Source organism: Lupinus angustifolius, chromosome LG17, assembly GCF_001865875.1.
Source record: "Lupinus angustifolius cultivar Tanjil chromosome LG17, LupAngTanjil_v1.0, whole genome shotgun sequence".
Classification (NCBI taxonomy): domain Eukaryota; kingdom Viridiplantae; phylum Streptophyta; class Magnoliopsida; order Fabales; family Fabaceae; genus Lupinus; species Lupinus angustifolius.
Window position 1 is genome coordinate 9,260,431 of NC_032025.1, and position 26,871 is coordinate 9,287,301.

The 26,871-nt window shown below is 32.0% G+C and overlaps 2 protein-coding genes, 1 long non-coding RNA gene and 1 pseudogene across 3 annotated transcripts; 3 read left to right on the top strand and 1 right to left on the bottom strand.

The window, feature by feature from the left end:
- LOC109330841 lies at window positions 4,050-4,580 on the top strand (annotated as a pseudogene).
- LOC109331803 (protein LIKE COV 1-like) lies at window positions 10,339-16,241 on the top strand. Its single transcript, XM_019566524.1, has 7 exons — window positions 10,339-10,621; window positions 11,891-11,943; window positions 12,950-13,059; window positions 13,380-13,547; window positions 13,641-13,738; window positions 15,204-15,330; window positions 15,857-16,241. Exons 1-7 carry the CDS (start codon window positions 10,469-10,471, stop codon window positions 15,949-15,951), a joined length of 804 nt encoding a protein of 267 aa, XP_019422069.1. The 5' UTR covers window positions 10,339-10,468; the 3' UTR covers window positions 15,952-16,241.
- Window positions 15,342-15,780, top strand: LOC109331804. The gene is made up of 2 exons (XR_002105847.1): window positions 15,342-15,518; window positions 15,703-15,780. It is a non-coding gene; the product is annotated as an uncharacterized LOC109331804 (long non-coding RNA).
- Window positions 21,798-25,799, bottom strand: LOC109331838 (chloroplast processing peptidase-like). The gene is made up of 5 exons (XM_019566588.1): window positions 25,232-25,799; window positions 24,126-24,263; window positions 22,668-22,754; window positions 22,347-22,414; window positions 21,798-22,260 (listed from the first exon to the last, which is right to left on the bottom strand). The coding sequence occupies exons 1-5, from the start codon at window positions 25,673-25,675 to the stop codon at window positions 22,125-22,127; spliced, it is 873 nt and encodes a 290-aa protein (XP_019422133.1). The 5' UTR covers window positions 25,676-25,799; the 3' UTR covers window positions 21,798-22,124.

Below are 26,871 nucleotides of genomic sequence, written 5' to 3' on the forward strand. Positions count from 1 at the left end.
ACTATTTGCATAGTGATGTTTCTAATACTATATTTGTGGAATGTTCTGATAAGGATCATTTGATTGGTGAGAGTCTGATTCATAAGATGGGCATATACAAGTATGGCAACACATGGAAATATCAAGAGGATTTTAACACTGTGAACTTTGACCCCTCTAGTGAGGATCATCAAGATGATACTCAAGAGCCAGATGCTACTACTCAGGGGGAGTCTTCTGGACATGCATCACAAGAACCAGTTTTTGGACAAACTTACCTGGATGTTATGGAACAGCGTCTCAACAACAAGATGGATCTTCACTTTCAGTCTCTGAAGGACTCATACCATACGGATTTGGAGAATTTTGAGGAGCATCAGAATGCTTACATTGATAACCATTATCAATCCTTGAGGAACTTCATTCAGACAACTGCTGAGTCACAAAACAAGAGGTTGTGTGCAGAGTTCAACAAGTTGAGCACCCTCATCAAGGGTGGTGGTAGCTCGATCATTCCGAACGACAAAAACCCTCCATCTCATCCCTAGTTAGGAGGCCTAAGATCTTTAGGTTTATCCTTCCTAGTTTATGGACTATGTTGTTCCTTGTTTCCCTCTTGAGAACTTATCTTCTATTTTTTGCTTTTGCATATTTGGATTGTAATAGCTTAAACACTTATCTTCTGTTGAACTTGTGTTGGTACTATGCTGACTTGCACCTTACTGCTTTGCAATTGAAACAATGCTTTAATGATTTCAAATTGTCTTTCTCATGTTTAAATGGTTAATCATGTCACAAATAGTATAGATTTATGTTTAATGGATCTTGATCATGTTTGGTGTATGTATCCATATTGAGTGATTAAGCCTGCTGCTTACTGTTCAATTATATCACTGCTTAATCATTCCATGCTTAATTTGAATTAACATAGCCTTTCATGACATTAAATCAGTTATGTTGTTGTTTGTTGTCCATTTAATCGATTATACTCTACTGTTAATCGATTAAATCATGTATAGATGCGCATTTGTTCAATTTTCTTACACCTGGTTGATTAATTAATCGCCCAAAATTAATTGATTAATTACAGTCTGTCATAGCCCTAATAACTCTTCTGACTTTTGACTAGAATTGAATATTTGTATCTTTTTGATAATGTTAAAAGGGGGAAATGGTTGTTTGTTGTGTTTGATATTATTTCCAGGTTGTCATAAAAGCTTCCGTGTTTTAAATCATTGCTTACATAAGGGGGAGAGCAAAGCGTCAACTTTGAATTCACAACCATTATGCAAATGTACAACATCGTCAAGCTAATTCATCAAATATAATGTATTATTTGATGTGGTGTTTGTCATCATCAAAAAGGGGAGATTGAAAGTGCAAAGTGTCAAGGATTGCACTAGCAATGTCTTGCCTATGTTTTGATGAAGACAATGTTTTATTAAAGCTTGAAGATGACTCAACAATCAACATGCCTAGAACTCATTCGTCATATCTAGACTTGGTAATATTAATAGAGTCATATTTCTAAGTAGTTTGGGATGTCTGCCTTAGTGAGTGAGTATAGGTGAGGTAAACCTAGATGCAAGTCTCACAAGCCATTATAATTGTCATACCATATTCATGAGACATATTATCTAGTTTATTGTATGTTCATGCATTAATCTTACATGTTATATGTGCATATTAGGCATAATATAATTGTTAAAACATGTATAGGAGTTAAGCATAACATATCAATAAGTTTGCCTTTTTAATCACGTTTTTAATATGTTGGTTAATCGATTAAGGTGGTGACTTAATCGATTAACTCAGTTGTTTTCGGTTATAACTGTTTTTTGTTTTAACTGCTTAGCTGATTGTAACGCTTTGAATGGTCAAATCTATTTTGTTTAAGTTTAGGCAAATTGCAGAAATGCACAACATTGCATACTATTGTTTAGAATTGATTAGAGGGCATATTTTTGTGATTTACTTTGTAATTGGCAGAGAGATTAACATGCTTTGCTGAAGTTGATCATGGTGTATTACATGTTGTTTTCATATGCTTAATCTCATCCATTCTTCCTTGCATGTTCATGCATTCTTGCTAGAGATTTTAAGAGAAATATTTTGTGTTTATTGTCTTGTATTAACTCACATATGCATGATGGCTTGTGTGACTTAAGAGTGAGTTAATCTTATAGATTTTCATTGTTGTTATTTGAGCATTTTAGTGCTTGGTAAAACTTGTTTTTTGTAAACTGTTTTTGTACTTTGGGTTAGTCTCTTGGTGTCTTACCACCATTGAGATAGAGTGATTCTTCACCAAGACTAGGAGGTCTTGAATTGAGAACGAGGATCTTGGCTGGAGCTAGATCGCGAGAAAGGTTTTCTCAGGCAATAAGGATAATCAAACCAAGGATTAGAGGTTCTAGGAATTCAAGAAAGAAGCATCTTGAGTCTTGTAAATTGAATTGGTGTATGGGATTATACTAAGTGTTCAATATAGTGAAGAAGAAAATCTCTCAAGATCAGAAGGGGATGCGTGGATGTAGTTTGCAGTGGACCGTAAACGAACCAGGATAAAAATCCATTTGTGCAAGATGTTCTCTCTTAATCTCCTTTATAATTCTTACTGTTTTAATGCGAGTTTGAAGGTGATATTTTGCATGCTTATACATTGTTATATCCTTGTTAATATTGCATAAAGATATATGTTGTATCTATGCTTATCTGGTGATAAATAACTGTGCAAATAGTTACTCTGATAATTCTGTTTATGTTGTGTGTTAATCGATTAAGCCCACTAGTTAATCGATTAACTGGGCTGTTTTCCCGAACTGGGTTTTGGTGCGAGAAGCGGTAATTGATAATCGCTACACCTATTCAACCCCCTTCTAGGTGCGTTTAGGCCACTGATACCTAACAATATGCATTAGTGGGAAGAAGATACAAGATGCTAATTTTATTTTCATTGAATTTTATAAACAAAAATTGGTATACTAAACTTTATAATTTATATGTTACTTAAAAAATATTAATCAATATTATCCAAAATAAATTATTTATTTATGTAATTTGAAACGACAAAAAAGAATATCTAAAAATTTCACATACTATATAAATATATAATATAACAAATAGGACATTTATGTCATTGTAAATACAATATATATATATATATATATATATATATATATATATATTCCTCTCATTTTTATTTAATTATCAATCATAACAAACAAAAAACTATCATCCCATTTTCTACTATTATTCATTCCTTCAACTCTCTTTCCTTCTACTTTCTTTCCATCTATTTTCATTCCTTAACCAAACATAGTGTAAGATTTTTCCATCTTCGTCTTTAAAGCATTTCACTTGGTACAAGGCTATTTTATTTCTTACTCTATCCTTTGCAAGTCATCAAACACTTGTCTCCACATCCATGGTACCTACAAATTTATATAACTCATCACCCACTTTATCTTTAGCATACTTACCACTTTCTTGTTCTCTTTCTTAGCTATCTAGTATTTTTCCTGAATTCATAATTTTTACACAATGACCATGATTTAAAACATTTATTTTTCACCTTATCTTTGTCTTAGACACCTTTACCCCACTAATATGATTCTTTATCCTTTTGTTTGTAGTCTTTAGATTTGCCAAGTATCTCATCTACTATATTGCCAAATTATTTGGTCATTTGTTCTCACATGTCATTAATACTTCCTTGTACCTCCCAAAATCCTTCTTCCAAAAAACCCTTTGATTGAAGCTTCTTCCTTCATTTCCCTTCAATTTCCACCATTTAATCATTGGGAATTTGTATTGTTGTTTTCACTCTACTCTTAACCCTCACATCAACCAAAATTATATGTTAGTTTGTCAAGGTTTCTCCAGGTATGACTTTATAGTCCAAGCAAAACTTTCTATTTGATTTCCTAATAATAAATAAATCGATTTGAGAATGTGCAATCTCACTCTTACATGTGATAAGATTCTCCTCCTACTTCTTAAAATGTGTATTGGCTATTGTAAAATCAAAAGTTGATCTTCATATTTGATTCTCCTATGTCATACTCACCATGAACATTGGTTCTTACCAATGTAATATTTTTCCAGTGCATGGGGATCATATAACATATGCTTTTTTCTTAACTATATTTCTTGATAACAATAATTTGGCAAGAACCAGAATCAGAAGATGTTGGAAGGAAAATCTAAGGTTAGGGAAACATACATGCCACTCAAGATGCAAATCCAAGCCATATCTTTTGCTTCTGAGGCTCTTGATATATAAGAAGTTTTTGATTTCATATCTATTGCAGGACACATAAATAAGGTGCATGCAACACTAAAACTACTCCTTAATACTTAAATACATTATTTTCTACTGAATTTTTGTTTTGATGTTAGCTTGTTTATTTTTATGTTTTATTATTAGTGGGGTTCGTGTTTGGCTTTTCAGGAATTTGATAAGGTGTATGGGAGTGGGTGGCAATGTGTGGTGGGTTTCAATTTTGGGTGTTTTTTCACACATTCACCCGGGACTTTCATCTATTTTGCTTTGAAGTCACTTAGTTTTTTTTATCTATAAGGGAAACTCTTCTTGAAAATAGGGTCATTACTCATTACTAATAAGAGAAGCATCCACTTCTATTATAGGTTTCTTTTTCTGCATGTAATGTTTTTCATCCATATTTTCGTAATATATATTAGTTTTTGCATTATGGAAGATCTATGTATATGGTTCAAGGAATAGAAGTTCAAGTCCCTCCAACAACATATATGCTCTATTAATAAAAAAATGTCACTTCCATCATAGGCATGTATTGACACCCATATGTGTGATTAGGTAGGGAAGTACATAGGTTGAAGAAGAGAAAGGCAAACGAAAAATAATATAACATATCATCTACATATAATAAAAATTTGTTTATTAGAAAAATTATATAGTCTAAGCATCTCAATTGATTTATGCAAAAAAAAAACCTTATACTTGGATATCATTTAATTTCAATTTATGATTTTTCCTAATGACATAAAGGATATGAAAAACTGACCAGTAAGGATTGTTAAAAAACAATTGGGTCATTAAAAATAAATTCATTGAAACAATTGTGATAGATATATCTATTTTCTTCAATGTGACACTTTTTTACATTTTTCCCAAAATATTAATAAGAAATACATTCATAACAACTTTCATATACAAAACATTGATATACATTATGCCCAAAAAATATCTATTAAAATCTTAATCAACCATGTTTTGTTTAAAACATAAGTACTTTATAACTTGAAAACAAACAATTGAGATCAATAATATTACATTGACTTCTTACATCAGATTGAATGGAAGAAGAAAAATATGATCTTGTAAATCATTTCAATATTCTCACTAAATCATAAACAACTTAATAAACATCAAAAGTATAAAACTTCACCAAAATCATTAAAATGAAAATACTTATCTCATAATGGTTGAACCCTTGATTCTAAATTATTATTCCAACGCACTCTAAATTAGTAATACAATCATTTTTGCATTCTTCGTATCTTATTTTAACAATTGTGTCCAAAGCCAACAACAAATAAAATTTCTTTTGTCATATAAAAAATCATTCAAGTCATATATCTCCTAATACATTAAGAGCTACATCCCAACTTTATCAATAATACATCACTCATTAATCACTTGAATCTAACATGGATATTAAACTAAACATCAACATAAGTAAATAAGAAGGCAAAATAACATAAGCCTACTAAATATACTATCTTTTCCTTCTCTCATTCTTAAAACAATAGGGTAATAATTCACTTGTATATATATTTATGATTCGTGTATACAAAAAATCTTCAACTCATACAAAAAATGTTATCTTGAATGCATTCAAAGAATGTTATCTTGAACTCAAAAATAAAAATAAAAAGCTTCGTCCAAAAGCAATGGCCAAAAAAATGTTACCTTGTTAGCAAATGTTGAACAATAAAAACAACAAATACAACCTAGAATCCATCATTAGTAAACATTGAACTAAATGTTAACAACAAAAACATGAAAAAACATATATTTGAGTGATTGAGTGGTGAGTAGGAATAGAGGTGAGTATGAGATGTTAGAAACATTATCGTAACTCTTCAACTCTTCAAACAAACAAAAAATAGAAGCTATATGATCTGATGATAAAGAACTTGTAAGGAAAAATTATATTTGTGAACGAAGAACCCACCGATCGGTTTCACGTAAAAGAAGTTATGCATATGATGAAGAATGAAGTTTGCGGAAGAAAAAACTGGAGAAGGTTTAGTGAGGAAGAAAAAAAAGAGATACTAGAAATGGAGAAAGAGATAGACTAAAATGATAAGTATGAAAAATGAATGGAACTAAAGGAAAGGGAAAAGTTTTTTCAGCTCCCTCATCCAAATTACATTTCTAACCCCGCAATCAAACATGTCAGAAGGTAGAGAATTACTCATTTTGGTAATATCATCTCATAGTAATAAATGATTCTGTTGGCAATATTAATTTATCGTATCCATAATTATGAAATGTCTAAATTACCCCCAACACAACCTTGACAACAACCTATGCACACAAATCCATTTTTGTAATATAATGAGATATAAAATGAGGAAAAAGAGACTTATTATTTTATTCCAAAAAATATTGTGCACTTACTAAAATGTCCTCAACGAATTTAAAGTATATAGTTAATGGGAGTGTCTAGTTCAGTAAATGGCTTATACCCAAAATGTCTGCTTTTATTTTTTAAAGAATTTTTTTTGGAATGATAAATTTACACCTTAAAAACGCTAAATGTTAATCATAGGAGATAAGTAATTTTGCAATACCACCAGCCCCTTCATTTCTTATTAAGATAGTAGAGTAGCAATGTTATGCGAAGAATTTCATGGAGCAAGATAGTAACTTCAATGATAAAGAATATTAGTCATAACATATAGTGTTTGGTAAAGAGAAGGTTCAGATTGAGAAAATAGATATCAACAAGGTATTGATCTAGTGGTGTAAGGCTTTGTTAGATCCTCACACTGACCAAAAGGTCAATGGTTCAATTCTTAGTAGTGACATTTGTTGGGAGGGTCAGCTATACACCCAAAATGGATTAGTTTCTTACCCAAAATCGTGAGGGGAAACCCTTAGTAGTACAAAAACGATTGTGAGAATGGATAGATAGGAATGACTTTTGTCTAGAATTGGCATTGAATTGGATCTACTTTTTTTCAACTTGAGTATATAACCTAATCTAGGGATGAGAATGGGTCCAGTAAGACTTGTCCCTTACTTGACCCTAAATGTTGGTTGAGTCATTTTTTTGAACTGGCCTTAGACTTGATGCTAACTCTACCACAAATGTTGGTTAGGTCAATCTTTGAACACGAATCATACTGTAAACCCGACTAAATATAATGCATACTCCTTTTAGATAAAATTTTCTCGAGATTACTTATTATTATAGATACGTAATTTGACATATGAAATTATATGTGTATATATATTTAAAAAAATTAGAGAATCTATTCGACCAAAGAGTTATCATTACTTTGTACACAATTGAATATAAACATATGCAAATATATACAAACATGATGAGTGAGTGACTATGAGACGGGATGTATCAGGTCATGTTCGTCTCTACCTGAATATTGATCAGATCTAATTTTTGACCATGAACTCAATCCTAGACCCAATAAAACTCGATCCTATTTAGACTCGATCATGATCAGACTAAAACGTGTGAACAAATAGGGTTAGATGATGCTCAACCTACCAAATTCTATCCAAATTAGGTTGGTTTCTTTAACTATTGTATTCAATTATATCCAATCCAATCATAAAGTAGTTAAACTTGATTCGGGCATTGGGTCAATGATTTGGTGAACTGAGTTAACTTCATCTAATATATTTAGTCATATATTAAAAAAAAAGTAAATTACACTGACATTTTCTGAGTTTTAGTGAAATTACACAAACTACCCCTCAATTTTCTACACATACACAAACCTCCTCTAGTTTTTATACTTTCATTACACTAACCACTCATGCATAAAAAATAAGTGTAATCTTTTAAACAAAAAATGTGATAAATGTAATTAAGTTAAACAAAACATGATATATTGTGTAGACAAGTCTAAATAATATACAAATCAATGTATTTTATTATTTTTGGTTCCGAAATACATCAGCAATTCTAAAGAAATATTGTTTAAATCGTTCTTATAATATAGTGTAACGAACCAAAAATAATAAAGAAATGTTGATTCATATATTATTTGGACTTGTCTTCACAATATATCATGTTTTGTTTAACTTAATTGCGTTTATCATATTTTTTGTTTAAAATATTATACTTATTTCTTATGCAGTGTTAATTAGTGTAATGAAAGTATAAAAATTAGGGGAGGTTTGTGTAGATGTAAAAAAGTGAGAAGTAGTTTATGTAATTTCACTAAACTCAGAGAGTGTCGGTATAATTTACTCTTAAAAAAATAGAAATTTGTGTTGGCAACTCAATTTGTTTTCACTTCAGCAATTTTTTTCCTCAAAACTCATAACTCAATTTCTTAACTCGATAGACTCGATTCAATTCAACCTAATATCTTTTAAATGGATTGGATCAACTTTTTGGTTACCTCAAATTCAATTAAATTCGCACTTGCCCATAAAGTTAAAGTAGTTTTTGGCTCATAATATAATAGGAAATCTGTAATCATTATTAAACTTAGAGATAATAATTCAAATAGGACCATTCTCATATAAAAGTTATAACAATAATAAATTTGGATCTTACAATTAATCATTAATAATTATGATTAAAAGTTAGTTATCTATCATATAATATTCACATGTATCTATATTTTAATTTCAATTGTTCAAATAAGATCTAATGATACATTTTAATTGTTCTCATTTCTTATAATAATATATTGATTTCCTATTAAACTTAAGTGATAGAAGGAGAATGAGAAAGAGCATGTGAATTTTACCCAATTATTGTCTATAAAACAATAGAAATAACGAAGTGTTATTATTTTGTGAACTATAAAGTAAAATGGTTTACAACTTTTCGAAAAATGACTTTACAATTTTAAATTTTTATTATTACTTTCACTTACATTCAATTATTTTTTTAATCAAATCCAATATAGTAATTGGAAAATAATTGAATTCTTATAATAGAAGCCAACTTCATTTAAAAAAAAGAACAACGGGATAAGACAATGATTATGTTCAAACTCTAACAAACACATTCCACCTTTTCTTATTTTAATTTTCTCTATTTCCTTTTATAAGATCTTCTAATAATCTTTATTTGGATTGAAACTCTGGAAAATGATATATTATTTTTTTGAATCTTTACTCATCAAAAAGATGATAATCCTATTTTCCAATAGTGCACATCCCTAAGATACAAAGAACTAAAGGTTGAATGACTTTAGGCTTAAACCCTTTAACCTATCTGAGGAATCATTCAGTAAAAAATAAACAGCCATTCACATTCATAATACTTTTCGAGTTTTCGAAAATGTGTCTCCTTAGAGAGTATTCATATCATTTCCTTAGGAATATGGATTTACATGCCCCATTTATCATAGGCTATTAACAACATTGGATTTTGCTAGTTTAGAATTGAGTGATTTAATTCCGATTTGTAATGAAAGAGACTAATATATTAGCTGACTTAATGATATCAAACTAGATTCAAGAGGTTTTGATGATTTCAAAATCTGGGACACAACCATAATAAAAAGACATAATATTATGCACATAGATTTTTCTTTTAAGTGGTGTTCTCTTTCCAAGTGTACCAAAAACATTCACATTTACATGGTACCCCTTTTCAAGGCAGACAATAATTGAATTGTTCTAAAAAATGGCATAATATTGATCACAACCCATTAACTATACTTGACAGCATTAGTATAGATAAGCATGTGTAACCATGACCTGACCTAAATGAAATAGACATTAATTAAGCATTCAAGCTACAATCTACTATTTTTTTAATATAACTGGTATCTTAACTAATTGATATATTCTCTCAACAAATATTATTTATTATAGGAATCGAAATAATGATATTTGGGATGTATTGAAATCTTACTAGTAATCTATTTTTTTTTTTAAATAAAATACCTAAGGTAATAATAACATGCATCCAACTGTTCTTAATAAAAATAAAACAAACTAACTATATTTAACTTTTGTACATTATATATTAAATTCTTTTCAAATTTTCTAACTAAAGATGAATAATAAAATTATCTTAAAATTGCTTTTTAAAATGGAATTAAATATAACCCATCATTTCCAAAATTACTTTCTTTAGAAAAGGAAAATTACTTCGTTCGTTATAGCTTTATCTGAAAATTTGTCATTTTGTGTTCTCTTGAGTCTAAGGTGAAGAATCTACGAGGATAGGGGTTGTGTTTCTGGAACATTAAAACGGCGTCGTAATAGAAGATCTTTCCTCTGGTAATGGGCGATGTCAAATCCTCAACGGTGATGGCCAACAGAGACAAAGATCGTGAGCTTCTTATCCCCGTCGCTGGTTCCGCCGATGACGACGGCGCCGCCTCTTCCAAACCATCCTCTTCCTCCTCCTCTTCCATGCATCATGCTGGCCGCGAGGTGACGATCTCTTTCTCCAAAAGTTAGGGTTTCAATTGTTCATATGTGGTGTCTGCTATGGAAAATTGAATCGATTCTTCAATTTACTTGAATTGATACTATATTTAGGGATTATATAGATATGGATTGGAATTCCTGTAAACAAAAATTAGTTCGGATCCGTGTTTTGAAAAGTCGCCACTTTAAATGATGGCTTTCTTTGCTTCCATATTCTTTAAGTTGATAGTATCAATTCAAGCATTTTTATGATTTTATCTCTTTGGTTGTTAGAATTACGTATTTTATTTAATTTTACAAAACTGACTTTGCTTTCATTTGCCCATGTAGCAGAGATGAAAATGTTGTGTTGGATGGGTAGACACAATAGACAATATAAAATTAGAAATTAATGTATTAGGAGAAAGTTGGAGTAGCTGCTATTGCAGAAAAAATGGTAGAGTGGCACAGATGGACATACATGGAGGAGACGTTAGAATCCCAAAAGGGAGAGTAGATTGAATGAAGGTTAGTCCAATTACTAGAAGAAGAGTGAGGTCAAGAGAAACCATAGGCGAAACAATTAGGAAAGTTTTAGAGATCAATGCTTTGTCGATGAACATGATTTATGATAAAACATTATGGCATCGTTCGATCCATATAGCGACCTCACATAATGTGATTAAAGTTTGATTGTTGTTGTTGTTGTTGTATATTTTATCCAGGGATATGGTAGCAATAATGCAGTAACACTTAGTAAACTTGTTAGAATGAGATTAGATACAACATGAGTTTATGTTTGTTGAATTTCTTAAATGGGACAGAACAGCACAAGATATAGGAAAAGTGCAACATTTTGGTTATTAAAAGGAATGGGATGACTTACGAACCAAAGAGGACAGACCATAACGTTCCATTTTGTTCTGCTTTTTTATGCCCGCCAGATACAACCTGAAGGTGTGGGTATGTAACGAAGAGAGCTACAGTTGTAGTCTTTTAGACATGTGGTGGGATTTTATATAAGGTGGTTTAATGATTTATGGGTATGAATATGATAAAGTACAATAAGATCCTTTTGAGTTGGGGTACGGGACCTTTATTTATTTATTAGGACTTCTGTCTCGATTTCTTTGAGATTTGCACTCATATATATTGGAATGTAATATGTTTTCATCAGTAGATCCTTAACAAGAGTTATATCCGATTCTTTTAGTTGCATATGAGAACTCATTTGCCTTTTACATCTGAAATACTTGTCAGACTGATTTCCAATTGTTGCTGATGTCTTTGCAGACATTTTCCAAAGTTATTAGGAGCTGGGCATCGAAAAAGTTCATGACTGGATGGTGCGTGATTCTCTCTTCAACCCAATATTCAACTTCAACACATGGATAATTGGATATATGTTATGTCATCATGTACATTCTTACATATGAAATTACTGCACATGTTATACCTTAAATTATTCGTTATCTTATGATTATTTTCATCACCTTTACTGTTTTTCATTCTTTAAAATAATGTTACCTTTTCTCTCTTTTTTGTATCTATATTCTATTTTCCTGGCCTAGGTGTTTGTGTGATGAACTGAAAATTACTGCACATGATAATTGCTTTATATTGGAAAGCTCTTATACCCCTTTCTATAGAGTTTGAGATATGTTGCTAGTAATATGTTCAAAGTGATACTCACTATTCAATTAAAACCATATGTTCTTAATTATAAATCTCCAAATTCCTTATTGATATTGAACCATATTAACCAAATTATAGCCCTTTATGTCTATCCCCGGCCCCGCAATAATTAGAATAAAGGTATATAATATTCTTACTGCTACGGACTATCTCTGTCACTGGTTTTTGAAGGATAGGGAAACGGACAGATTGATAACTTTTTTTTAAATCACCAAACATGATTTTATGTGCTATGTAGAATACTTGCTGCAAAGAAACTTTGACCATTTCCAGTATATACCTTTCTATTTGCACAAATATTAAGTTTGAAAATTTATGTCCCTGCCATGGTTGACTGTCTTTGTATTTCAGACCAGTTGTTAATTTGGCTTGATCAAATTCATGAGGTTCTTTATCTTTGTGGTTTCAGTGGCTTTGTTTTGCAATTTTAGTAATTATGATTGGAGGCTTTGAAAATGAAAGTATAGCTGGAGATTCAGAGTTTTCTTTTCCAGGGTTGCATGTTTTACAGCTTTTCATGGGCATGCTACTGCATTTGACTTATCTAATATATGATGTTGTACCTGTATAAAGTCATTAGCTACTGGATGTAATAAAAAATTCACGTGTATCTGTTGTGGTGAAATAGTGATATCGTACTGTTCATTTCTTCTGCAGTGTCATTCTTTTTCCAATTGCAATTACCTTCTACATAACATGGTGGTTTATTCATTTCGTGGATGGGTTTTTTTCTCCAATCTATGCTCAACTTGGAATTAATATATTTGGTAAGTTCTTCTGTTCCACGATACTTCAGTATTACTTTTTTCCCATGTGGTTACTGAAGCATGACTATAGAAAACTTACGATGACAATGCACAAAATATTTTCTTTTAAGTAATTCTATATCCTTAATATTCAATTTTCTATTTTCTGTACTTGGGATTATAAATGTACAATATAGCTACAAAAAATACAAGGGGGTGGTTATACAACAAATAAATATATCATTGGATATTGCTGTCTATCTCTATCTCATTAAGTTGCTCACTGGATGCCATGGTAACATTAAACATGTTGATGTTAATTGCTAATACTTCATGGTCAGGCCTAGGATTCATAACGTCCATGACTTTCATCTTTGTGGTGGGGGTTTTCATGTCCTCATGGTTGGGTACATCTGTCCTGGGACTTGGGGAGTGGTTTATCAAGCGAATGCCTCTTGTTCGCCATATCTATAGTGCCTCCAAGCAGATTAGTGCAGCTATCTCACCAGGTGTGTTTGCCAAAATCTCACTCTTAATTGTCATGCTAATATGAATTTATTGTCGGGTCAGAATTGTTCATGTTAACATATCTGTTGTCACAGATCAAAATTCACAAGCATTCAAAGAAGTAGCTATCATTCGTCATCCACGTGTTGGTGAATATGCATTTGGATTCATCACCTCATCCGTTGTCCTTCAGGTTTCTTACGGACTTTTATGTTTGGTAGCTTATAACTTCAGAAAATTATGTTTCTTGTTTGAATTGGTGTTTAGTTATAAATTTCACAGTATCACTACTTTATTGTCACTTAAACTACAATCCTGGTTGTTTTTTGATGATCTATGTCGGTCTGGATTGGAATATTTGGACTATTCTGTTGCTTCATGCTCAATGATAGTATATACTACTGATCTATGTGCTGCTGGTGTAAAATACAGGTCCATATGATAATGTATATTATGACTCATTTGTAGCTTGTATAGATGATGCATATTAGGTTTGGCTTTGCTTGATTTATAATATAACTGTTAGAATATTGTATGAAAGTACATCATAATATCTTAAAATATATTATAGAGAATATGTAGAGGATACTTAGATATAGAGAGAATATATCATATCATCATGATTATATCTTAGATTTGTTTAGAGTCTAATAGAAGATCTCTTAGGATTGAGATTATTGTATCTTGTTTTTATGATATGTTTTCTTATTTAATTAAGAGTTAATATTAGTATAAACAGAGGTTAGTATTATGTCTTTTGTAATCACACTATCATCGTATTTATCATATTTGCATTCACAACATTATCAATACAAATTTACTATTTTGAGTATTGCCTTTTCTCCTTCTATACCTAAATCCCATAATTTCAACAATAATTTTTCTCTTCTGGAAATCCTATTTAAGAATAAGAACTCGTTGAACGGGTGACAGTAAATAATTATTATGGCCACTTGTTGCTACGTAAAGGGTTAGCCTCTATGCAATTGCAACAGTGAGGTTGCTGTCATGTGACTTAGAGGTCACAACTTCAAATCCTAGAAACATTGTCTCTATTAGGGGGGCTAAGGCTACACACAAGGAAGCAGGAAGACTTCATAGTAATCTTTGTGTTGTGTTTGTGTCAGCACGTATCTGTATTGGACCTTTTAACCATATTCTTTAACATTTTATATATTTTCGCTGTATCCATGTCTCGTTGTAGAAACAGCCTCTAGTCTTGTGAGGACAAGACTATGTACATCTATCTTCCCCAGACCCCACAAGGTGGGGCCTTCATGCATTGGGCTGTCCATTTTTATTGTCCCTATTGACCTTTCATTCATTATTCTGATTATGAGGTTTCCATGTACCCTTTTAGGTTACTTTTCTTTAGTTGTATTTCTAATGCCATATAATATTGCAATGTATGAATGAGCTACTCAAAGGTTTACGGTATTCTCCTTAATCCGTTGGCATTTTTCTAAATTCCCATTCTAATTGCCCTCTAGATGTTAAATTGTGATCCTATTGATTTGACATGGGAGTGTATGGATAAGCATTTAATGTATGTCTCTGACAAGGCAGGTTTAGTGCTAATTATGAAAATTGTCTGCAATTGTCTGAGCTGTAAACAACTTTACACGTTGAATTTTACTCTCTATATTATCATTTCTCAGAATTATTCTGGAGATGAAGAGCTATGCTGTGTCTATGTTCCCACGAACCATCTTTATATTGGTGATATATTTCTTGTCAACACCGTGGATGTCATTAGGCCAAACTTATCAGTACGGGAAGGAATTGGTAAGTTGCAATATCTTTTAGTTACTCATAGTCTTGAATCATAAAGGTAATTATCTACTTTTCAACGTGTCATTAGTTTTTTGGCCTTACTAATTATTAAAAGGACTAAGCAGTTGCATGTCTACATTCACATACAACCACTATATGGCACTCTAATCTTGTTGCAACTGATTCCGCACATCGTCGCGGTTTTTTTTGGGTACTACTAAGGGTATTCCTCACTCTTTTGGGTAAGGAACTAACCCTTTCGGGCTGTGAGGCTTCCCCTCCTAACAAGTGTCGCTCCTAGAAATCGAACCCTTGACCTTTTGTTCATCCAGGGGATCTAGTAGGGCCTTAACCACTAGACTAACAGCTTGTTGGTCCTTGCAGTTTGTGTAACTAGCATCTCTATGCACTTCAAGATGCTGGTAATGAATTTTGCGCATGCTTGTGGACATGCTATAGGAAGAAAAAAATAATTAAAATTATCCTATTGAGTTCTTCTCATATATTTTTAAATTTTAACATATGTTAAGTTTTGCAGAAATTGTTGTTTCTGGAGGCATGTCAATGCCGCAGATCCTATCAACACTTGATCAACATGGTGCATTGGATATCAGTAGACCTCAGAGAAGATGAAATTAAAGGATATAACTGTTGTTTTTTGAATCACTTACTTGGTTTCTTATAGAGCCATCAGAATGGTAACTCACAACTAGTTTGTATTGCAAATGCAAGTGTTGTATTTATATTGTTGATCAATGAAAAAGTGTTAGCTTCTGGTGGTATCTACAACATTCATTTCTGTGTAGTAGAAATGTAGAATTTAGCATTTGCTTGAAATTATAGTTTGGTGATGATATAGCCATAGGAAATGTTACTGCCTGTGCATAGTATGGTGCATAATATGATGGGTCAACACTGGTTATAATAGGCTCAGAGCTTGTCAATTTTTTAGTGCTGATTACTGGCTCTGAACTGAGAATTCTTTTATTGTATAAAACTGGAGCATTTAAGTTTGATGCTTTAAGTCAATGACATCATTCATTGTGTGATGATAGCTACACTTAATCAATAACCAATTTATCTTATAAGTGTAACAAATATGATGAATGTGACTGGTGATTTATTCATAAAAAATGTGATTGACAATTTAAAAGTTTATGCAATGATTTCGTAGTTTCTATGTGGTTGTTTATGCAAGTGGACATGTTTTCACAGGGCAGCAACCTAACCATGAGGTTGAGGCTCACCACATTATTATTACAAAGATAAAAATCTAAATTGAGAAGGATATTCAGGAGAATCAATGTTTTCTGAAGGCTCAGCAAAAGCAATACTAACTAACTTGCAAATAGAAGGTATAAATGTATAATATCCCATTAGCTCTTTAAAAATATGGCATGGAGATAATTTTCGCCGTGGGTTATAACTAGAGTTTAGTGGGATGCGATCAACGAGGAAGTAATGTTTTGCCCTTCATTTATTATAATCTTTTACATGACTAATTTCATTATTTGTTTTATTTATAGGAGGGCACAAGTTAAAAAAAATTATTTCACATCTTAGTAATCTATTTTATAAAAATTTAATGGTTCATATTTATTGATTAATTCAAATTATATGGACCACTAAATTTTCATAGAATAGATAATTAAAATGTGGAATAAATTTTTAACTTATATATTTCTAATAGGTTTTTTATTCAACAAAAGTTTTGGGGAGTTAAACAAGGGGTATGTTTGTTCTCTTAACCTAGTGACTATTATGTATCACTAAGGGTGGAAACAGGTTAGATCAGGCTTTGCCTTAAACAGGCCGAGCCTGTATAGCATATAAGAGGCCTAGGCCTGGCCTATTAGCCTTTTAATTTTTTTTCAAAGCCTAGATCTGACCTGTTTAAAAGTCTATTATACTGTATTATATTGAAATATGTGATCATGTATATATTTAAATAACTAACATGCATACTTTTAAATAGATTTTTATAACCCTAAAAATTAAATTATATTTTTGTATACATTTTTATATTAAAATTGCATATATAATAACTTTACTTATATATTAAAATTATAAAATATGAACATTATTACATATTATAATTAAATAGGCCGGTCTGTTAGGTTTAATAGGTCATTTGGATGGCCTAAAGCTTGGCTTGTTAAACTAAATAGACTTTTCAAAAAGTCTGAGTCTTACTTGTTTTAGAAAAAAGTCTGGCATGACCTAGTCTGTTATAGGCCAGGTAATAGGTCCCTGGTAGATCGACCTGACTGTTTCTACCCATATGTATCACATTTTATGTGGGTTTTGGCTGTTATTTTATATCTATCTAATTGTTTTATTAACTGTAGAGAAAAAGATACATTGATATTATAAGAGTTTTTATAATATTATTGTATATATTATTATTATTTTTCAATTATCATTAACTTATGCAAATCAATAATGTTATATTTAGAATCTTAGTGCATTCATATTATGTCTCTTAATTTTATCTATATTTCATTTCAATAATTTTGCGCGGCAGGTTAAGGAACGGCTTGATCCGACAGTATAGCCGCTTTACCCAAAACCCTAATTCCCTCTATATAAACACTCACTTGAGTCTCTTTCACTTCACAATTCTCACTCTATCAACATGCTAGGGTTCTTCAAATCTTCTCTTAGAACCTCTCAAAATTTTCAATCTTTATTGTTTTGATGCTATGGTTTATGAAAACAATTGAATGAGAGACGATGATGATTTATAGTTAAAGGTCTCGTTCGTCGTAATTGGCCTTTTTTGGCCTTGCCGACCATTCTGCTATATCACCACCCATATTCCGAGTCTCTTTTTTTCCTAATCCACTTCCATTCAAATTTTATTTAGAAAAAATATTGTTTGTAGTTAAGTTTTTGGGATTTTTACTCAACTTCCGTTTTCATTATGAGAGAAATATGCATATGCTCTGTGAATATCTATTTACATGTATCATATATCTCTACATATACTGAATGTGTATAAATATTTGGTACATAGATATTATAATCTTTCATTATTACCTAACTTTAGGGTTTCTAACATTTTGATCGGCCAATGATATCACAAAAAATGACAAGCATATGTCTGAAAAAACACATGTAGATCAATCTAATATTTTATGAGGCCGATTATCTCCTTTTTAAAGCAATTTTTAAGGATTTTCTTCTGTTGAAACTTGAAAGGGGCTTTTACATCTTCACTGTTTTGTTGTGCCTGAGATGCAAGAAATTGTAAATATGAAATGCAATTGCACAACAATTAGTTAACACTTTTTAATGTTTCAAAATTTGATTAATTATATTGTATATTAATGGTTAACGTCTGTGATGATATTTGTAAGGCTTGTTTCTCAAAACATTCGCAGTGGCCGACCAAGAGTTTTCGCCTTCGCCAGGCTTGAGAACTAATGCTGTTCTTATCCTTCCTTGGATGTCTGAGACGTTGGAACTTTAATCTTTTATTTATAATGTATAGTCGCGACTATCTGTGTTTTAATGTGACAATATCATTGTGATTCATTGTTATCGCAATTGTGGCTGCATTTGTTTTGCAATATAAAACAATAGCAATTTTCAAAGTGCCAGTTATGTTCTGTTATTTTTAGCTGCATTGATCTCTAATTGAAATTTTCTAAATGTTTGCTACTGTTCTTTGTGGTTATGATTTTTATTATGGATGTATTTCTTGCTCGTCAAAATAATTGTGATACTTATTATTATGTGTATGATTAATGATAAGAATGGTCGATGATGATAATCTTAAGGCTTGTTTCTCAAAACATTCGCAGTGGCCGCCTAAGAGCTTTCGCCTTCGCCAGGCTTGAGAGCTTGTGCTGCTTTATTCCTTCCTTGGATGTCTGAGACCAAACCTTACTTGTCTAGTTCTGCTTTTTTATTATTGTTTGGATCTAATTTTGTTTTTTCAGGTTTTTAACTAATTCATTTCATGCCTGTGTATGCTGGCACCAAGGAAAACTCAAATGACCTAAAGCATAGAAATAGTTATGTATGAAAGATGGCAATCAAACTTTTTTCCAACAGAGAATTTTGTTTGAGCTGTTTGGTTACTTTCCAAGTACATGTGGTTATCCCTCTCTACAAATTATTCTAGGATTTGAATATTTGATATTTTGGTATATATGAGGATGTTAGATCAATGTTTGTTGGTAGTTATCGATATAGATTGATGTTAGAGCCATGGATGTATTGTACATTGTTTGGAGTTTTTATATGTGTGAAGTCATTATTGTGGAAGTTATATCTACTGTTTGTTTTGGCCTATATTTGATGTACATTGTGAATTAATCAATTCAATTTATTCATTCTTGTGGTTGAATACTTAAATCCATATAACTCATTCTCTTTCGATTCTTCCATTCTTGGGCACCAATTGCTCTATTTTCTTTTTTCTTCACTTTAAATGACCATTTATACAAAACTGATTTGGTAACTACCTACCCCTTAGGACACATGATTGTTTAACTACCTACCCCTTGCACTAGTCAACGTTGAACTAATTATTGAAAGCTTATTGAAATGCTAACAGCCTGGTGTCTCCCTTTAATTGCATATCTAATTGAAATAAAAAGTAGGAGTATATCTTATATTCCACAATATATGTTATTTCATGTATCATGAGCTGTGATTTGTTACAAGAATATTTAATAATTAAATTTTTAACTTAAATATATTTTTCAATCAATCATTATTCATAATATATAAAGTGACACACATTGTTGGACAGAAGATATTTGATGTTTTCCATTAAATACTAAGAAATCAATTTGCTAGCCACTTTGTATTTACTGAAAACGCAAAAGCCAAATGCATGGTAAAGGTCTTGTTTAAAAGACATGTGAATGAGTCATAATTGTATACCTTGAAAGGAATCACTCTTAGTTAAAACTCTTAAATTCCTAATCTTAAATGTGTGACAAAGAGGTGTTGGGTAATTTATAAATTGTTTTACTTACTATAATATTGAATGGTCAAATGATTTGAAGATAGACTTAAACCTGATCTAAATTGGAACCCATGTTTGTCTCTTCTTTGTGTTAAGGGTCGGATTGGACCCAACTTGGGGCTATTAGTACTGGTTGGTAGGACAGACCAGGTCCCATTTAGCCCTACAAAAACTGGTCGAATAAGATTAGTGAAGAAGATAAGATTGAAGTATTAAACCTTTAACCCTAAGGTGTTTGTCTTTTCAAATGATGCTTCAAGACCAAAATGATCTACTTTTTGATGAAAAAAATGGAGCCATCTAAAATTAGTCACCACTAAATTTCATGATGATCAAAATGTTAATGACTCAATTCTTGAGAGCAATATTTATAGTATTAATAAAATAAGTCAAAGTGCCATATAGGAATTTTGGTGTCTACCCGGAGAAGCCATTGTTCCCCTGACTTTTTTTTAAATAAATGTAAATGTAGCTTTATATATTTATGGTGCCAATCTGCAAAAATGCACCTCTAGTTCCCATTTAATTACTCAGCAGTTGACTGAATATCAACTATTACATTTTCTTATAGATAATATGTTGTAAAAAAGTTCAAGATTTGCCGTAAAAACGTTGAGGCTTACTTGGAAACGCCGTTTCTGACTTGATTAAAAAGGTTACCTATCAATGCTATATCACAACAGTATATCACTTCTAACAAAATATTAGTTTAATAATTTAAGATATCAGATCAAAAGTTTAATTTCTAATAACAACATTTGTTCAAATGGATAGCCTACACAGTCACATCCAAGAAAGAATTAGTTTCTTGTCTATACAATGAAGGAATAACCTTGATTATATGTCACTTGTTAGAAATTTATGATTGATCAAAAAATTATTCAATCAAAGATTAATAACTAACTATTTTTTAACAAATGACAAGTAACGTTTAATATGTACTCCCTGGTAATCTCTACAGATACTCAATGAGCATTGAGAATAAAAAAATATTTTACTATAAATAGTTTATTTTGGTTCAAGCTCATGGGACTACTGCAGAGGATTCTACTCTAGGCAGCCCCTCTATTTTTGCCCCAAGCTCGCTCATGGCATAAAGATAATGATACCAAGCTTAAGACATTTATCCAAAACTATGGTTTCAATTTATGGCTGAACCAAATGGTGGCTTTGTGGCTTCCACAACAACCACTACTAAGAAGGACCATCATCTGCCAGTCTCACCATGTGACCATCCCAGGCCTTAAAAGAAATGCGACCTTGGGTGAAATTAGACTCCTCGACCATTTTTCACCGTCCTTGGCACACCATGCTTGCCCATGATAGGCAGGCAGCCCAGTTCTCGGAAGGATAAATGTACATAACCTTTACTCCAATAAGCGGAGAGTGTGTTTCTAGTATTTGAACTCATGATTTCTTGATTACTAAGCAACAACCTTACCGTGCATTAAGACTCACCCACTTTGCCCATGATAGAAGAGATTAAAATTAAAATAACAAAATTTGAAGAATTAACACAATACAATGGATCTTTATATGAATTCAGAATCAGAATACTCATCATATCAGCTAAAATTCAATGAAGTGCATCTTTTCCGGTACACCTTCCACTAGGGGGTGCACCACCCTCCTCCCTACAGTTACCTGATTCATTTTAATCCTCATGGTTGACCATTACTTACATTAGCTAATACCAAGAGTGAGGAAGAACTTGAAAAAATTTCATAGCATAATGAACAATAAAATGGGATGATATGAAAATTGACAAAATTGATACCATTCATAATAAAGATCCCTTCAATTGGTGTCATTGTATAAAGAACTGTCATTGAGATGCTAGAGTACTCTCCTGCTTGTTTTCAACAGCACACCCTTCCTTAGAAATTGTGCTAGCAATTCTATTTGGCGGCCAATAGCGGAATACCGACCTACCTATAATGTTCTTGGCTGGAAGGGGACCCCTGAGAAAATTGCATCAAAATAAAATAAGGAAACAAGGATGCTGAAGATAATTTATCTGGGTTATGCTGAACTTAAAACACATTACCACACGTGAGAATCATAGCTGTTATTGCGGTTGTCTCCCATCACAAAAACATAGTTCTCTGGTACACGCTGAAAAGCAAGAATTTGTCAAACTGAATTCGAAAATGAAAGGTTATTAACTAGTTGAAGTCTAAAGCAATAGGCCAAACAACCCTCAAATGCTTGGGGTAAATTATCTTAGTAATCAATTTTTGTGCTTACTTATTAATCTTTGATTGAATAATTTTTGTGCTTACTACTATTGTATGCATTCCAATGGAAGGCTTGGCATATCGAGTTCCTTAAGGACCAATAAATAGAAGGGGAGAAGAGTAGAACTTACTGTAGGTTCCATCTCATAGGAAGGTGCCTCAAAGATGAACTTTTCATTCTTCTCAACCCCATTAACAATAAGATGCCCTTTGCGAACCTGCAAAAATTCAATTACTCGTGTTTAAAAGGCTAAGGCTATGGCATCAAATCAAACACACCGAGAATCTAAGCAAAGCATCTATCAATACCAAGTCATAACTGAATACTATTATCTGCAATATTTATATTCTATGTTCATGCAAACTTCAAAGTTCCAAGTACGTGTAACAAGCAGTAGGCAGCTAACCAATTTGGAACAGTTTGCAAGAAAAAACTTACCCCAAAGGTGAATGCTGAAAATATAAATTAATCAATGAGTACATACAATATCTATTGCTATTAAAAATTATCTGATGACCTCTCTTCTCATATCTTAATACTTGTTCGCGCTACACGCACAGTTTCACAGCAGTTTCCTATGTTGATCAATGATCACTACGGGAAGTGCTTTCCTATGTTGATCTGACTTTTAGAAACAAGAAACCACAGACAGCGGCAGTAGATAGAGTATATCTCTCTGATTGTATGAGTATGAAAGGAATGTACAGGTCTTCTTCTACCAATTTATATTGGAATTTTCATTTTTTTTTAGAAATTTGAATGTAGAGAAGTTATTAAAGCAGAGTCTCTTTTGGCTTTCATGTCCATTTTCCATCTACAAGGTAAAAGAGTTTGGTCTCTTGATGCAATGGGAATCTTTTCTTGTAAATATTAGTCAGTTCCTGATAAAATCTCCAAATAGAGAAACACTTCTTTTGGATATAAACCCGTATGAAAATCCTGCCCGTATGAAAATCCAAAGTCCCCCATATATAGGTCAAGTATTTTGTCTGGACTGTCATTCTTAACAAGATTAACACTAATGACATGTAACAGAAGCACAGACCTCTCACCATTTTGTCCCATAATATGTGTGTGTGTGATGTATTGTTCAAGCTTAGAAAGCAGGATACTCTTTTCACATTTTGTTGGCTTGTTTGTAGGCAAGGAGATTGGCTTGCTTAGCTAAATGACACAAATGCTTAGCTCCCAAGTGTTTCTTTTGATTTCTTAGGAGGATATGCCAGTTTCGGCTCCGCTGTGCATTTTTTGGCTTTTTCCTGTAATTATATCTCTTCATAATTTTATGTTGGAGGACAACTTATACTCCTGTCTTGCAGTCCTCTTCCTTCGTAATGGATTTCTTTTTTCTATAAATTAAAAGCCTCACTCTCAAAAGAAACAAGACAAGGAACAAGAAAGGTGAAGCCATTGACAAACATAAACACACAAAAGACAATAACAACCATGAGTGAAAACGTGAGAAATCATTGTAATAACATAAAAGAGCATGTGCCCATAACATTAGCTCAACAAGGAATTGAACAAAGAATAAAAAGTGACGACATCATAAAAGAATAGTATGAATGTTCATCTAAAAAAATCTTACCTCCACAACATCACCTTCCTTCGCAACCACGCGTTTTATAAAAACATCATCATTTGTATATCCAACTTCCTGAAGGACTGGAGGGCTTTTAAATATCACTATGTCATTTGCACATGGCTTTCTAAAGTAGTATGAAACCTGAAAATATGAACACATCTTTACATGGATATAAATCATGACAGAAAGCCTAATTCTTTTCTGAAATGAACAAGTGTTACTTGAAAGGTATATCAAAATCTATTAATAGAGCATGCATATCCACATGATTTTTCCTCACAAGTATCAAGGCCCTGTTTCATATTACTTTTTTTGTGCAGTCAAATTTAACATTAAGCAAATATAATCACATTTCATTGCGATACTAATATCAGTAATGTGAACTAAGCCAGCAAAAAATCTGCATCGACACAGAAAATAATATTTTTACTGATTTAGCATAATAAGCAAACTTGTATTAAATCATTGCAGAATAAACTGCTATAGAGTAAAATTTACCTAATACCATAAACTTTGAACCTTTTATATGTCTGGTGGCAATCAATACCATTTCAAATTTCAATCACTAATACACACCCAAACACGGGAAACTTAAATATTTCAATGAAGTTTTTTTCCAATCTTTCACAAGATTAGTTGTCTAAAAAAACTCAACCTCTATGTCCCCCCTACTTATCAGTCTCACCATATGTTATACAAAAAACATCGAATTACCCAATTGGGTACCTAGTAAGAAGTTACAAATAAAATCAAAAATGAAAACTGAATCCTAAGACCTGTTTGTTTAACCATTTTTCATAAAACAAGTGATTATTTTGATAACCACTTCTGACACTTGCACATTCCTTCCATTGAACATTTCACAGAGAAGCAGAAGCTGCAAAAAAAAACTTGAACTTCGTATAAATCACTTTTCCCAAAATCATTTTCATAGAATCACTTTTTTGGCCAAAACAAATGCCCCTTAATCACCTACTTGCCCATTTTTCTTCCTTCTAAGACCCACATAACTTTAATTTTTTCATTCCAAAGTTTTGTTGCAATTACATGTTCACATTTACTAAAAAAACTAGAAAGAAAGTTACTAGTTTTAATAACAAAAACAGTACCTTTTCTGCAACAAGTCGATCTCCAACATCAAATGTAGGATACATTGACAACGAAGGAATATATCTAGGCTCCGCCACAAACGTTCGAAACGCAAGCGAAATCGCCAAAGCCGCAAAAACCGTTTTCGCATCATCAGAAGTAAAATTCAACCAATCTGGCAAAGGCCCATCTTTCTTCTCCACCTTCTTACTCCGATCACCATCACCATCATTACCACCGTCACCACCACCACCTCCACCTCCACCACCACCGTCAGAACCCAAAACAGCTTTGATTTCTTCACTGGAGTCCTTCAAAGCGTTGCAATGAATTTTTCCCTGGAAGTGGATTCTGGTGTGGGAGAAGTGAAGGTGAGAAGTTAAAGGGGAATTGACGAAATGGGTATGGTGAAAGTTAGGGTTTTGAAGTGATGGGAATGGTGTGAAGATGCATAGAGATGGCATAGTTTCTTTGCTTCTTAGCTGTGCTGAGTTCAAAGAAGCTTCAATGCGAGTTTGAGATGTGAAAATCAGACAACTAAAAAATCTGTATTACTTATCCACAATAGACTTTTAACTATATTCTGGGTAGTGATTATTTCTTATCATAAGATTATAGTCTTATCTTTATCTAATATTTTTCTTAATTAATGTCGTTATTAAAAACAACAAAAATGTAGACATAGTAAAAAAAACTTTAATATGAGCAGATGGGAAAAAATGATAAATGTTATATAAAAATATAAAATGTCCGATAAAAATACTATAAAAATCTTCTGTAATATCATATTATCATTTTGTTACCAACAGACGTTGGTTCAAGTGGTACATGCTTGATTCCCCTTAAGCAAGAACCCGGGTTCGAGTCTTGTGGATGAAAAAATGCTCGTTGGGAGAGTTAGCCCCACTTACCTATGGATGTGTCCGGCTCGGACAGGATTGCCTCCAGTGCGAGTTAGTCTCACATACTTGTGGATCATTTAACATATTTTTACTTTTTTTGAGTTTTAGTTGATCATTTCCTTCTTTTTCAAAAATAGTATTTTATAAGAGATAATGCCAGCAAAAAAATAAGAATGTGTTAAGTTAATGAGTGTTATTAATATTATATGAGTTGTTAAATTGGTTAGAGATCAGCCAAGTGAGCCAACACAATCAAATTGGTTAGAGTATTTACGCAGTTATATATTAATTTAACTGATAATTTATTAATTAAATTACATACAGGTGTATAGGAGATGTATCTAGTAAAAAAGACAAAATATATGAGAGTGAGATAAATAATTTTTAGCCAAATCAGGTATAAGATTAGAACTCATTTTCTAAGGTTCTCAACTTCTCATTGACACATTATAACAAACACATTGTTAGCAAGGTTAAAAAACTGAATTGGCACCATTTTATACAAGTAGCAACCAAATTATTTTTACTTTCCTCATGATTGGAGGTTAAAACCGCACCGATTATTAAACCGGTCAGGATACTGATATAGTGGTTCAACCAGTGGTTCAGTAATTAAACTGCATGCCGGTTAAACCAGACATACCTACTTATATTTATATATATATAAACCTATAACAAAAAAAAATTCAAATAGGTAGATACTTAAATTTATAATCCATTTTTATAATCTACTGAAAATTCACATAAATAAACAATTT

Coding starts and splice junctions, on each gene's coding strand:
- LOC109331803 (XM_019566524.1), top strand. CDS start 10,469: ATGGGCGATGTCAAATCCTCAACGGTGATGGCCAACAGAGACAAAGAT. Junction 10,622..11,890: donor TGCATCATGCTGGCCGCGAG/GTGACGATCTCT, acceptor ATGTCTTTGCAG/ACATTTTCCAAAGTTATTAG. Junction 11,944..12,949: donor AAAAAGTTCATGACTGGATG/GTGCGTGATTCT, acceptor TTTCTTCTGCAG/TGTCATTCTTTTTCCAATTG.
- LOC109331838 (XM_019566588.1), bottom strand. CDS start 25,675: ATGCCATCTCTATGCATCTTCACACCATTCCCATCACTTCAAAACCCT. Junction 24,264..25,231: donor ATCGACTTGTTGCAGAAAAG/GTACTGTTTTTG, acceptor TCATATTTTCAG/GTTTCATACTACTTTAGAAA. Junction 22,261..22,346: donor AGCTATGATTCTCACGTGTG/GTAATGTGTTTT, acceptor CAATTTTCTCAG/GGGTCCCCTTCCAGCCAAGA.